This window comes from Glossina fuscipes, unplaced genomic scaffold (genome assembly GCF_014805625.2).
Source record: "Glossina fuscipes isolate IAEA_lab_2018 unplaced genomic scaffold, Yale_Gfus_2 0, whole genome shotgun sequence".
NCBI classification, from domain to species: Eukaryota; Metazoa; Arthropoda; class Insecta; order Diptera; family Glossinidae; genus Glossina; species Glossina fuscipes.
In genome coordinates, this window is record NW_023998414.1 from 5399084 (window position 1) to 5413506 (window position 14423).

Here is a 14423-nt window from a genome sequence, read left to right on the forward strand (position 1 = left end):
CAAATCATATGCCGAAAATAGAAATAACACATCATTGTATCAGCCCGCTGACTCTTAGATATTATTCATAAAACCCGTGCAAATTTATAAAATCATGTAAGAAAATATGAAGGTATCCTTAAATAATAGAATTTCTTTTAAATGACACTTTTTATCTCCAACAAGTAATGAAAATAAATACAAATTGCTACTTTTCGCTATGCATGTAAATGCAAAACAGTTGAATAATTGACGTGCTTAATATTTATGCAAGCTATATCATGGCAACTCTATGAGGTAAATCTAAATTTGACACATTTAGTCAATCTTGAAATGTATACAGCTGACCAAATTAATCACATATGCGTAACAATCGATTTTAGTTAGAAATTGGATTAATGTGACATCCTATCTTCGAAAAAAATTACTATATACGTATAGGATTAAGATAAATTTTTGAATCTACTTCAAGATATTTTTCAAAAATTACCGAAATTAGTGGTAGGCTTTCTTCTTCGGTAGGAAAACATATCCTTTTCCATTATAGATACTTTCATGTTGCAAGTAATCTAAGAGAGAATAATATCACGTGTTACACTTAAGATATGGGTATGCATCGAACTTCAATAGCGGCACCTCACAGAAGACATTCAATACTTAATAGAAGCATCGATTAATATTGTGTTTTTTTCATCTTAGTCAGTAAAAATGTGAATATGAAAATAGTTTAAAACACTATAAGGGGCGACAAAGTATACATTTACATACGGTTTTGAATTGGAAACTACGATCATAGGAATATAGGTTTACAGGATTACTCAAACATAGCTAGTTTAATGTCAAAAGATTATCATAAAAAAAAAAAACAAATAAATGATCACCAGCAAATAAAATCTCATGATTTCGTTATCAGAGCGATTTGCTCACATAGTCACACATCAAATAATGATCATAATGATAAAATAAAAACAGATTATCAATAATTTCATTTCAGAATTTCTTTGTGCGCGGCATGTTGTCGTGAGTTGAATGAGATATTTGTCATATTTATTCAAATTTCAAACGTATCAGTTAAAGTACGCTACTAACCAAAGCGGTCGTCGCTACAGTTAATAAAATGCAACAAACACCTCAACGTTTAACTTATGTTGTAATGGCTGGAAGGGGTAAATTGACAGCGTTCACTCTACGCCCCTCTCGTTTTATTAACAGTGCTGTTAATGTTAATAACGTAAATAACAGATTCAGCAAAATTGAAGATAAAGAAGTAAGACATATAGCTGTCAAAAAAAATTCACTTGCTGCGTGGTCTAAGTCTGGTAGTAGTTGGCGATCGTTTACGCATAAAGTATTATTTAAAACAACCGGTATTATAAACGAACTGGCAACGAAGCGTTTAATAACAACTAAAGCTAGAGAAGTAACTTATCATAGTTTAGCAGTAAGTATTTTTGATTTACTAAATTAAAACGCGACTATAATAATGGTTTGCTTCACATTAATTGCGTTTAGTGAACATAGTTGAAGATATGTTATACGCATACACATATACATATAAATTGTAGTGTCAGTATGAAATTTTGTATATTTCTTAAGAAATGTTACCCACATGTTTGGAAATTTAATCATGGATGGAGTTGTTTAGTAGCTTCATTTTCCATTATTTACCAGAAAATTGAACTATGGATTTCACATTATGGATATTCCATAAATTCCATGAATTATCCCTTACGTAATTTCAATTATAAATTTGAATATATGATGATCTTACGATCTGGTTACAGTTCAATACGCACTTGAAAGGAAATACGGTACATTAGTGAGTTCTTTGGGAAAGCTTGGAATATTATGATGCATTTTTACTCTTGGTTTTCTTCACGGAAGGATATATGAATCAGCTTTAATGCGTCAGTCAAAAATTCACACATTGTTATAATATTTAGCATTTTTCGTTGGGAATGGATTTAGCTTCGCCGTATGTTCTTCTATTCGGTTTCTCAAAGTGGTCGATGAACTTCTTAGCAAACATACTTAGACTTTTTTAAAAACTGCGTGTTTTTACCGCAATGAAAGACAGAATGTGGCTTTAATCATAAATTTTGGTGGCTTGTTGGATAGTTTATGCCCTTATTGATTTGCTTGTTTTTCCATGCGGCCGTAGTCGAAAGAACACCACCATCTCGCCATTACGGCTAAATGTCCTTGGAATTAAATTTTTGGATATCAGTTTTGCTAAGACGTGTCCTTGATAATTTGTATTTCAATTTTTTTATTTGTATTGTGAATGTGTTTTCGCGTGAAAGTAACCTATTTTATGGCCGTCAAGAGAGTATTGGAATATCGTAAGTTTGTCGTTCCGTTTGGAATGAGTATATATATTGTTGATCAGTGTAAGATGCGGAACTGATTTATCTACGTACATTCATCTTTTCTATCATTTACTCTTAAAAGCCTTCAAAAAGTTAAAAATTAAACATTTGGGACCAAGATGATAATTGGCATATGCATGTTTGTAACTGATGACCACAGATCAAGTTTGAGAAATAACATATTATGTTTTCAAGTGGCGGGAGACTTTGCCTTACATTCATTACCCGCTTCTAAAGGTAGCCATAACTGTTTTGCGAAGGCCTTTTAAATCTACAATAAGAGAATGAATTTGTGATCGGCTAATAAGCACAAAGTTGAACATAGAATAATGCCCCTGCCAGTTCACTTTGAGAGGTTATGAGTCATGAACTTTCATTTAATGTGTTATGTAACGCTTTGAGATGATGGGTATCAAAAATTCGCATCTAGTTCTTAAGGTGTGCTGATGGAAACCAACATAACCTAATGTGTGAGTTTTGATTGCTGAATGAATAAGGCTCGCTTGCCTATTTCTGCACGCTACAAACGAAATCGCAATGTCATAAAGCCGCCACACTATACTCCAATCTCAATGAATTTTTTTTTTTGTCAAAATTTGCACAAATACAATCTATATGTATATGTATATATATATATATATATGCACTTGGTTACGTATTTGAATAAGACTAATAAATAAAAGGGAGAAAACTTATCAGTTAAAAGATTTGAACTTCATGATCTTGAAATGATAATTAACTGGTTATTTTTCGATTTTATTAGAAACGAATTAAAAAATTATTTTCATCATTCTAAATATGCGAAGCACATTGCTAAAGTGATAGTCAGCGTGTACAGATCTTTAATTTTGGGATAGAAAATTTTTTCAAAAACAACAACATGGCTTCAAAAGTACATTTAAATACAGTGTGAAATAAATAACCGATGATGAACTTTTCAAAAATTATTTTTATTTATTTACTTTTTTTCCCGATATTTTGCAGAAAATGTCCGGCAATTCTAAACTACTTAATTCGTCTTTGAAAGACATCGATACGGAGCTACTAGATTTGATCAAATGTGAGAAAAAACGTCAACTTAGAGGCTTAGAAATGATAGCCAGTGAGAATTTCACTTCACTAGCTGTATTAGAATGTTTAAGCTCGTGTTTACATAATAAATATTCCGAAGGTTTACCTGGAAAGCGGTTAGCATTTACATTAAAAAAAAAGAAGCGTTGTTATGTAATGATTTTTATCAACTTTTTTTTTTTTTTTTTATTAGCTATTACGGTGGCAACGAGTTCATTGATAAAGTGGAAATTTTGGCTCAGAAACGTGCTTTGGAAGCTTTTAATCTAAATCCCGAGGAATGGGGCGTTAACGTGCAACCTTATTCAGGATCACCTGCAAATTTTGCAGTGTACACGGGCTTATTGCAACCTCACGATCGTATAATGGGTTTAGATTTGCCCGATGGTGGCCATTTGACTCATGGTTTTATGACACCCACTAAACGTATCTCAGCCACGTCCATCTTTTTTGAGAGTATGCCTTACAAAGTCAATCCAAAAACTGGTCTTATTGACTACGACGCTTTGGAGGCTAGTGCTAAACTATTTAAACCGAAAGTTATAATTGCTGGTGTTTCTTGTTACTCGCGTTGCTTAGATTATGCCCGTTTCCGGAAAGTTTGCAATGAAAATGACTCTTTTTTGTTTGCTGATATGGCTCATGTCGCTGGTCTCGTGGCCGCTGGTCTTATACCTTCACCTTTTCAATATGCTGATGTAGTCAGTACAACAACACATAAAACACTGCGTGGTCCTCGTGCTGGTGTGATCTTTTTCCGTAAAGGCGTACGAAAAGTGAAACCTAACGGTGATAAAGTGATGTACGACTTGGAGGAACGCATTAACGGCGCCGTATTTCCTGGTCTACAAGGTAAGATTTTAGCTTCCCTGGTATTTTTTTACATTCTGTCAAAAAAGTACACAAATCATTCATATAATAATCTCGATTAGTTTTTATAAACTAAAGTAATCCGCTTCGAATGTTCTTGCTTTGAATATTCCTATAGATAAAACCATCGAAGAGAGAAATCTCAGAAGTTTAGGGTTCTCAAAAGAATTGTATGTTGAAAATTTTTAAAATGATTTAAAATAATGAAATTCTATGAAAAGCATGAACAAATGATGAAATTATGTTTTAAACAACAATTGTGATCCATTATCAAACTCGAGATGCGTTCGCCTTCAGTACTTTATTATATGTCTTGGACATAAAAGGCGATGCAACTTGTCATATTATAAAAAAAAAAAAAAAAAGAAAATCAATTTGGTATACAATAGTTTCTAGGCCAAGAATAACTCAACCATTAAATGAATGGGTCTGAGGGAAATTCAGACAATCCGAAAAGTGATAAGTGACAAAAAATCCGGCAAATAGATTAATAATATCCACGGAGTTTTTGATTCAGATATAGTTTTTTTTTGAAAATCTAGATTAATTAAAAGAATGCTAAGCATATATTTTCCTGGTACTTTTTTAATACAATGTATTTCTATTTCATATGATAAAAACTGTGCAAACATATTAATATTTTGGGTTACAGGTGGTCCTCATAACAATACCATCGCTGGCATTGCAACTGCTTTCAGACAGGCTAAAACGACCGAATTTGTTCAATATCAAACTCAAGTGATAGCAAATTCACGACGTCTATGTGAAGGTTTAATGAATCTTGGTTATGATATCGCTACCGGTGGCACTGATGTGCATTTGGTTTTGGTCGATTTACGGAACAAAGGTTTAACGGGATCTCGCGCCGAATACGTTCTGGAAGAAGTTAGTATTGCTTGCAATAAAAATACTGTACCTGGTGATAAATCTGCCATGAACCCCTCTGGCATACGTTTGGGTACACCAGCCTTAACTACGCGGGGCTTAATAGAAACTGATATTGATAGGGTCGTAGAATATATTGATGCCGCCCTAAAAATATGTGCCGAAGCTGTTAAGGTGTCAGGTCCGAAATTAGCAGATTTTCAGCAAACTATTCACCAAAACCAAGACATTTCAAGGAAAGTCCAAGCTTTACGTAAGGATGTGGAAAAATTCAGTGAAAAATTTCCTCTACCCGGTTTTGAGGAAATATAAAAACCACATGTACATAAGGTGCCCGGTGGTTTTCATACCAAATTTTTAATTTTTGGTGAATTAAAATTTTATTGTTTTTTTGTTTTTTTTTTTCTTTTTAATAGAAAATAAACACTTTTTTGTACAAAATAAAATGAAAAGAGAAACAAGCAACGAAAAAATAATATTAACAATATGCTTACACGATTTTTAAATGATACGCGCATGTCCATCAATCTAATTGTGTATCCAAGAATCCATTTTAATGCACTCTTTTAGAGGACGCATATCACGATGAAAACGTGAATTGTGTGTGGACAGAGACCATTTAGTTTTAAAGCTTTTATTGCATAAAGCACAAGTGAATTCTTTGCTTGAGATTTTAGTATGCTTGGACGCAACGTGGCGACGTAATGCATTCATGCAGTTCAGTTTACGTTTACATATTTTACAGGTTAGAAATTTGGCTGAAATCAAAGAAAGTAAACAGAAATATAAATAAAAAAACACTTTCTTTTTTCTTTTTTTTTTTTTTAGAAATATTAAAGTTTAAGGAATTTGTTTATTAAAAATTACAAATGTTTATTTATCATCTTTTTCTATGCACACACATACACGCTTCTCTAGTAACATTTATTTATATTTTATTAATTTATGGAGTTTTATTTCCGTCTATTTATACACTAAAGCTCGAAAAATGACTTTGCATTTGAATATTTATTATTCATATTTATTTTTATAAATGATTTCTGTTTACTATGAATGCTTAATAGATGAGATGTGTTTCTTTTCTTTTTTTTCTTTTTAATATATATTATGATTTATTTGTACAATTCTTGGGGAGACAGAAACGGAAGGAAAGGAAATAAAACAAAAAATATATTCGCTTCCGAGCAAAACTTTTACACCGAAGGTCTTAATCACATATATAAGAAAACTTTGGAGCTTTCTTTTTATAAAAATAAATTATTATTTTTGATAGCACTGCCGATAGATTATATATCGATCTTAGCTATTATGATTGTAAGTTACTGGTAGTTTAGGGAATTTTTTTTCTTTGCTAAGTAATGAACAAGGCGTATATGGCCATTTTCAACAATGATCTACAGACACCGGGTAAATTTTAAATTATTTCCTTTATTTTAACGACTAAGAAAACTGTAGCAATGAGAAATTGGAAACGGATAGAGGTAAAATGCAGCAAAACCTTATGCTAATCAAGTATACGTCTTCAATATTAAGTCGGTGACATGTATATTTTTAGTATTACAAGAACAATAACAGAACAAGTTTACTTTCCTCTTTCGCTGATATAAGTATAAAATTTTTTTTTTTTAAATAAATTTATTCATTTTTCTTTTATTTTATTACTCTAAATGTGTGCACTTATTTTACGTATGTATATGTGGTTTTCTTTTTTTTAGTTTACATTTATGAAAATTATTATTTGGTGAATAATATTTAATACATATATTTCCTTTTTATTTATATGATGAATTTATATCAGAGACTAATGCATGATTGATATTTATCCCATGAGATATTAAATATGCCAGCAAGAGCATTAAAACAAATTTTTAACTGGTTGATTTTCAATATTACACACACACACACACACACACAAACAAACATACGAACGAACGTACATACACACACGTATATAAACACTGGATTTATCTTGTGCAGCATGTGAGATAATAAAACAAGTGCTAAAGAGAAGTTAAAGCCATATTTATTAAACTGCATTTACTTCGTTGTAAGAAATAAACAGAATATCTCATCGCAATAACATGTCTACGCCGGTTATTAACAAACGGCTTTGTTTATTTTTTTTCTTCTTCTTCTTGCTGTAGTAAAATAAACGTAACTGTTTCTCTTCTGACAACATCATTCTTTATAAGGATAACCAAAAAATAATATAAAAAAAAAGAAAATAATAATAATAATAATAAAACATTCTTAAAAATACTTATATATGATTTGTACAAAATGGCAATAACATTACAAAAAATTATTTCTAAATAAAGCAAAAAGAAAAAGAATTCTAAATGAATTTGATTTCGAATTTCGAATCGACTAAAGGTGTATTCAACGTGTATAATTTTAAAAATAAAAAAGCTAAATTCATATATAATAACAGTACATCGATAATTGGAGCTTTTTTTTTTTTTTTTTTTTTTGAAATATTTACAAGATTTTTTTTCTTCTTTATTCTAGTATCTAAATAATACGTAATTTTTCTTCTTCTTTTTTTTTTCATTCATCATCACCTATCATTATCTATCGATTTTTAATATTATTTGGACATTATTTGATTACATGTTTAGTATGGCTTCATTACCACACGACTAGCTGCTCACTATACGATATACGGTCAATCAGTTTTCCGTTTTAACGGCGACCTTTTGTTCATGCGAAATGCGTATATGTTCACGCAGACTGTATTTGTTTTTAAAATTCTTATTACATAATTCACATTTACGCGGCGGTTGTGGTGTATGCTGCGTACGAATATGTCTCCAAAGATTAACCGTAGTTATAACCATTTTGCAAAATTGACATTCTGTCCATTTATTATTGGGTAAATCTAAAAATATACAAAAAATGCAATATAAACGACAGATTCTAAGATTTTTTGTAGCTTAAACCCATCACCCTCACCTACGTTTACAATTATATTCGTTACTTTCTGTAAATTTTTAGAAATGCGATTAAGAGGTGCTATAAATTAAATTAGTTATGCTCACACAATGTTAGATTCTGCATTGATTAATGCAAATCTGTCTTATTGTTGCTAAACGTAAAGTCATCAATATTGAAAAAAGAAAGCCGGAAAATCGCAGGGACACTATTCCGTCAATTATACGGATCAAATTACAAGTTCGACCAGATGACAACTGTGGTAGACTAAGAAAAAGTTTCGGAACGCATTCTCACTTGTCATTAATTAACTATAACAAAATATCTATCAATCAATCAATCTTCTGTATGATGCAACTATGAATTTGGTGAAATATGTAATGTGTATATTGGAATTATATTCGAAATGGATTTCAATAGCATCGATCGACACCAATCGACTTTTATGATGGCGTCAGTTTTGTTTTAAGGAAACCACCGCATAAACTAATACACATACAGTGGTTCATACGTGAATTTTTTTTTTTTTTTTTTTAAGGAAGACACTGTCAGTGTTTTTTATGGCCCACAGCATCTACTAAAAAGTAACGACTGGATTTATCCAGAATGTTACCACCCTGAATTATATATTCACACTTGCTTTCAGTTTGTTAATGATTGGCCAGATCATTTGTAGCCCTGACAATTAACACTATATATAGCACCTACTTAAAAATTAATTACTTAATAAAATTTAGATAAATATATCTTCTACGATATTATTCCAATTCATCCACTAAATGACATGTGATTTATTAACAAAAAAATTATATATTTAAGGTGATGGGTATTTAAAAAAAATTCGCCGCGAGACGAATATTATTTAGTTTTTAAATTTGAAATATTAAGAAAGTTAAAAGAAAAAGAAAAGAGAGAAATGAAATATTCTAGTTATAGCATTGCTAGGAAATGAAAATGAAAATTTTAACTAATAATAGATGAATAAAACTATTGTAGTTATAATTACACTTATTAAAGACTTTATAGTCATTAAACTCTCTCTCTCAAAAAAAAAAATTTTATGCACTCGCTCTTTTTTTCTTTATTCAATATTAACAATTTGTAATTCATGGCTAGAAATCATGTAGTGTTTGTTATAGAGTATTTTCATTAAGGCAAATAAATTGCCTTTCCCTTCCTTTTTTTTAAGTTACGTCATAAAATTTGGTTTTATTTTTTTTCGATATACCATTGTAAGGATCTAATTGTACTTTGGAAATTATCATGACAAAAAAAAAAAAGAAAAATGGTAATCGACATTTATGATATTCTTAAAGCGTAAAAAAAAAAATAAAATAAAATACTAAATACATAGACACAGAGATTTGGCAAATGATTCAAGGTCATCGATTATATTATTCTTCCATTATGTTGAAATCTCGCCATTAGAGTTTATTATTACCTGAACTTCATTTAGAACAACTTGAAACTGTATGCTTACAACGTCGCCATGGATTTATAATTGAGGACTGGTAACTTCCATAGCCAAACCATTGCTCTCTTTAACTAAATTAATCCTTAATAGCTTCGCTTGAAATGAAATTTTAAGTAAATATACTGAGTTGTTTCGGCAGTAGTTGATGGCAGCGTCTTTTTCAATACTTTAAAGATAATTAAAGGCCTCCTCTTTTACGCCTTCATTCTTTATAAATCAATAGCATTCGATGTCTCTGACACGCACTTTTTTTCGCTATCCGACGAAAGAAGCGAGTTATTCAATTTGAACTATGGGTAAGAATAAAAATGATGCAAAACTCTGTAGGGAGCTCATATAAAGTAATGTTAAACAAAACTATTTTTTCCATGTGCCAGAATGAAACTTATTTATACAATAGGAAAATTGATTGACTAAGCATATCGAGGGCTTCACGGTAGACGACAATCTTTAATTAAATATGAAATGTTGGGAAACACTTAATGTTAATACATTTCTCAATAAATACTTTTGACACAAGTGCTAATATTAAAAAACATTATATTTCTTTGAACATTCTTTAACGTAGTAAAGTGTGTGTGATGCATGAAACTATATGTTTAGATATGGTTTAGAGTTTCATTAAAAGAAATTTAAATTTAAAAACATAGTAAATAATAAATGAGAAGTTGAAACCTTGGAGACATATTCGTTGCTAAATGTAAGAAATAAAATTACAAGAACAAAAAAAAAAAAAAAAAAAACTTCGCAACTAAGAAAACGTAGAATAAAATAAAAATTTTTTTACCGTTCTAAAATGTTTTCAATATTTTTTGAAAACAGAAAATAGATGTTTTTTTATTACTTACCTGTGGTGGAACTGCCTTTATTATCAGTTTTAATGGTTGTCACTACGTTTCCCGTGTTTGTTGCGGTATCGTCTAAAGCATTTTGAGTCGCTGCTGTAGTGGTGGCCGTGGTACTTAACAATCGTCCTGAAATTCACCGTAAAAACGTAAGGTTTTAAAGTTTTTTATATATAACATTTTCATATATTTTGCTTTTATACCCATTTCTATAGTTATTTCCGCGTTATCAGCTTCAGCTTGATGAAATTTTTCCTCTATTTCGGATTCTGTTAAAATTTCATATTCAGATGTGTATTGTGTAACATTTTGACCACTGTTCGATGTGTCTTGATTAGCATTCTGAGTACCGCCGCCATCCGATAAGCCACCACCGTCCGATAAACGATCGCTGACTATATACTCAGGGATATCCATTTTAATGGTGCCACGCAATAAAGTGACATCAGCGGCTGAATAAATAAAAATGTTTCGTAGGATTATTGTGTATTAATGAAGTACATTTTTAAGCTAGCAAAAGACAACAAGTAAAAAGATTAAAGTGGAAGACGACCTACCATTAAATACCCTACACCACCAATTCCATTATTATAATTATTCCTATAACGACTTTTTAAGGTAGGGTTCTTTATGGGAAGTGACCGAAAAAACGTTCTGATCCATACCACTTTCGATGGCGTTCGTTCTTGGTCCCACATGTGTGTGTACCAAATTTCATCAAATTATCTCTAAAATTGTGGCCTAGAGGATGAAGAGTAGAGAATACAAGACGGACAGACATGCCTAGAATCGCTATCTGAATCGATTGAGATAATAAAAATCGGGCCTATCTTAAATAATTCTGAGTGTTGAATACATCCGCAGAAACTTAATACACCCTTCCACCACAAGCGATGTAAGGTATAATTATAAACTCTAACAAGTACAATCGCCTTCATTCGCCTCTAATTAATAATTGATGCCTTTTTGTAGAAATGTTTATACGAATTGACAAATGTAACATGATTAGTAACGGAGTTCGCTTACTTTTTACAATTGTTTGTTCATCCTTAACACCATAATCCACCGTCTCGGCTGTATATATATTATCATCATCATCCGAAAAGGTGATTTTACGTTTCTTGAGGGTATTTTGATGAGTAGCGGGGAGCGTTACAATACCCGCAGTACTTAATTGAGGTTGAGTATTGACTTGCACTTGTTGCGTAGGTTGCTGGGTGGAATGATGAGTAACTTGCTGTAATTGCAGAGTCTGATGTTGTCCCTGTTGCACTGTGGTTACTTGATGATGAACCTGTTGGCCGGTTGTGGGATTATGTTGCGGTTGCTGATGCTGCTGTTGAACTTGTATATGTTGTATTTGTGTTTGTACATGATGTTGATGTTGGGATTGGGATTGAGATTGCGGCTGTTGCTGATGTTGATGGAGTTGCTGGGAGACTTGTAATTGTTGAGCGGTAGCTTGCAGTAAATTGGCTGTTGGTATTTCAAGAGTAGTTTGTGTGGCTGCCTGTGTAGCTGTTGCATTATCATTTACAGCTCGAATAGTGCTCGGTATGGTTTTTATTAATTTATTATCTTCAATAATGGGTGCCGGTGGTTTAGGTTTTTCTTTTTCCTCAGACGTCAAACCTTGAACTGCCAGCAGTTCAGCTGTTTGTAAGAAAGACTGCAAAGCTTCCTGCTGAACATTAACTTCGCCCTTAAAAAATTTTAAACAGTTTAACCTAAATACGAGTCAAAATCAGAGATTTTTTTTCCATTCTTCTACCTGATACATAAATTCTATGATTGAATTGAGATCCTCAAATTTAATAAATTTAAATATTATCACCGGATGCGGGTGTGGATTTTCTGTAAATATCTCCTTAAAATATGAACTGCACGCCGATAACACCACCTTGTGTGCCTTAATCTTACGCCCATCACACAACAAACTCACATCGACAAAATCATCATTGTTCCGATGATTGTCTAAAGCATAAGTCAGATGCCGAAAATAGTTGTTCCAACGCAATGAATACTGCTGTGGTGCTGCCATTATTAGGTGTTCCTAATGCTATTTACAAAATAACAATAGAAAACTATGATGAAAGCAATTTAGCAAACAATTGCAATTTGCAATTTGTTTCTTAATCCAATTTAATGCATTTGCTTTCCTTTCCCTTTTTTTCTTGTTTTTCTAATGCTAATTTTCGAACGCTTTTGAGTCTGTTAGACAATTTACACATTTACATAAATTATAATCATTTGTTTCTCTTTTATTTTAATTTAAATTCTTCTTTAATTAAGCATTTTCAATTTGGCAATTTTGCACCGTTAACGTTTAATTTGTTTTAACTTTGAGCTTGAAGAAAAGAATTTTCTGCATGAAAATTTTTTATGTACGCTTTGCTTTAGTGTTGCCAGGCTTTATTTATTGATTATTTAATGCAACGTTCGATTACAAACTTTGTTATCGATAAAAAGTGATTGCCATTCTTTAGGTTTTTTCATTTATCTTCTTACTTTATAAATTAGGTTGCATTTTCTTTCCACTCAGTCCATTTAAGAACGTTTAATTAACGTTTTTAAAAGTCAATATAATTTCACGAAAATTTTACATTATTTATTCAAATGAGGTTTGATTTTTTTAGCTGATCAAAAGCAACTGTTCACTCGTTATACATGCAATAAACATAAAAGTTTGAATCCTATGTCTTTATATGTACCAACATATTTGCTTGTTGAGCAGCGCCGGGCAAACGTTGCGATTCCTCATAGCTTTCTTGGGCTGTAGCAGCTATGTTCAAAAATTGCAGTTAGATTTTCAAAGTACTAAATACTATATTAACGCTAGGAAGCATCCCGCAAAGCCTTTCCGGCTCATTTGGCCGGCAAATTTACTAACATGGTCAGATTGGCTTGGCGATGATCACCTGCTTATATGATTACGCTCCTGTAAACTCGCTTCTCGACACACTGATTCCACATTCAATATCGACAGTCATAGACCCGAACGTAAAAACGTCTAAGTACTTTATATTCGCCCAAGGCGGAGTATTCGATACCCGACATTATTTCTCCTTGTACTGTTATTCTCGCGTTTTGGTGTTAATATCTCAAAAATTGATAATTATTTTCCGTAAAAGTCCGTATATTGTCTAAACATCAAATGACGTGGTCCAAATTTATCAAACTTAATTCACTAAAAATGTTATTGATTTTTAGTTTTCGTCATGTAAAACTACAAGCTAGACTTTCTCGCCACGTAAAGGATATGAAAAAATATTAAAAATTGAAGCTTTTTCTAAAGCGCTTACTCTTCATAAGAAATCTGACATGGAATGGGGTCAAAAAAGTTAATCCATCTGATTCAAATCTGATCTTAATTTAATTTTTATGCCAAATTACTATTGTGAACAAATTTTCATCATAAAACAGTAACAACCAGGTATTTTTGGTATACTAGAGTTAAATTTCAAGAGAATCTTTATATGCGATATTATCCACGCGGTCCAAATTCGATACGTTTGATTTTTTTGTTAATTTACTTTTATGAACGAATTTTCACCACAAAATAATGAAAATTGGACTTTTCTACCATATAAAAATTCAGTTTTTATAAGAACTTTTACATGAGAGGGAGTTCAAGTTTCCTGAGTCGATCCAAATTTTTTTGTTTTTTTTTACACAGCGATTTTTATCGAAAAATCTTGAAAATTGCAAATATTTCGATAGAAAGGCGTTTCGAAATAAGGCGTTCTATGTGGAGTAATTGAAAAAGTGGATCGATCCAAACGATTTTCAGCAACTTTCGTCATTGGGTCAAAGCACGTCAGTAAACCAAGTTCCATTAAAATCTATTAAAAATTGCGACTTATAGATTGAACACAATAATACATGGACAGACGGGCAAGCAAGCTTAAAGTATAATAAAAATTGGGTCCATGTTAAGCCCTTTTCTTATATACATCCGCAGCAATTGAATGTACCTTTGTACTATAGGTTAGGTGTCAA

General features: G+C 31.6%; 2 protein-coding genes across 4 annotated transcripts; one reads left to right on the forward strand and one right to left on the reverse strand.

The window, feature by feature from the left end:
* Positions 1-1011: 1011 nt before the first annotated feature.
* LOC119635726 (serine hydroxymethyltransferase, cytosolic) lies at positions 1012-5591 on the forward strand. Of its 2 annotated transcripts, none has more exons than XM_038030714.1 (4): positions 1012-1420; positions 3333-3535; positions 3613-4271; positions 4942-5591. In XM_038030714.1, exons 1-4 carry the CDS (start codon positions 1097-1099, stop codon positions 5484-5486), a joined length of 1731 nt encoding a protein of 576 aa, XP_037886642.1. In that variant the 5' UTR covers positions 1012-1096; the 3' UTR covers positions 5487-5591. The 2 variants fall into 2 exon arrangements, with proteins under 2 accessions (XP_037886642.1, XP_037886651.1); XM_038030723.1 differs by lacking the exon at positions 1012-1420 and adding an exon at positions 3131-3240 and having other exon boundaries at positions 4942-5589.
* LOC119635739 (modifier of mdg4) lies at positions 5586-12841 on the reverse strand. 2 transcript variants are annotated; one of them, XM_038030735.1, is made up of 5 exons: positions 12196-12841; positions 11451-12126; positions 10628-10876; positions 10428-10553; positions 5586-5932 (listed from the first exon to the last, which is right to left on the reverse strand). In XM_038030735.1, the coding sequence occupies exons 1-5, from the start codon at positions 12463-12465 to the stop codon at positions 5703-5705; spliced, it is 1551 nt and encodes a 516-aa protein (XP_037886663.1). In that variant the 5' UTR covers positions 12466-12841; the 3' UTR covers positions 5586-5702. The 2 variants fall into 2 exon arrangements, with proteins under 2 accessions (XP_037886663.1, XP_037886671.1); XM_038030743.1 differs by lacking the exon at positions 5586-5932 and adding an exon at positions 7696-8052 and having other exon boundaries at positions 12196-12836.
* Positions 12842-14423: the final 1582 nt, after the last annotated feature.

Coding starts and splice junctions, on each gene's coding strand:
- LOC119635739 (XM_038030735.1), bottom strand. CDS start 12,465: ATGGCAGCACCACAGCAGTATTCATTGCGTTGGAACAACTATTTTCGG. Junction 10,554..10,627: donor GGAAATAACTATAGAAATGG/GTATAAAAGCAA, acceptor GGTGAATTTCAG/GACGATTGTTAAGTACCACG. Junction 5,933..10,427: donor TAAAGGCAGTTCCACCACAG/GTAAGTAATAAA, acceptor CTTTGATTTCAG/CCAAATTTCTAACCTGTAAA.
- LOC119635726 (XM_038030714.1), top strand. CDS start 1,097: ATGCAACAAACACCTCAACGTTTAACTTATGTTGTAATGGCTGGAAGG. Junction 1,421..3,332: donor TAACTTATCATAGTTTAGCA/GTAAGTATTTTT, acceptor GATATTTTGCAG/AAAATGTCCGGCAATTCTAA. Junction 4,272..4,941: donor CGTATTTCCTGGTCTACAAG/GTAAGATTTTAG, acceptor TTTGGGTTACAG/GTGGTCCTCATAACAATACC.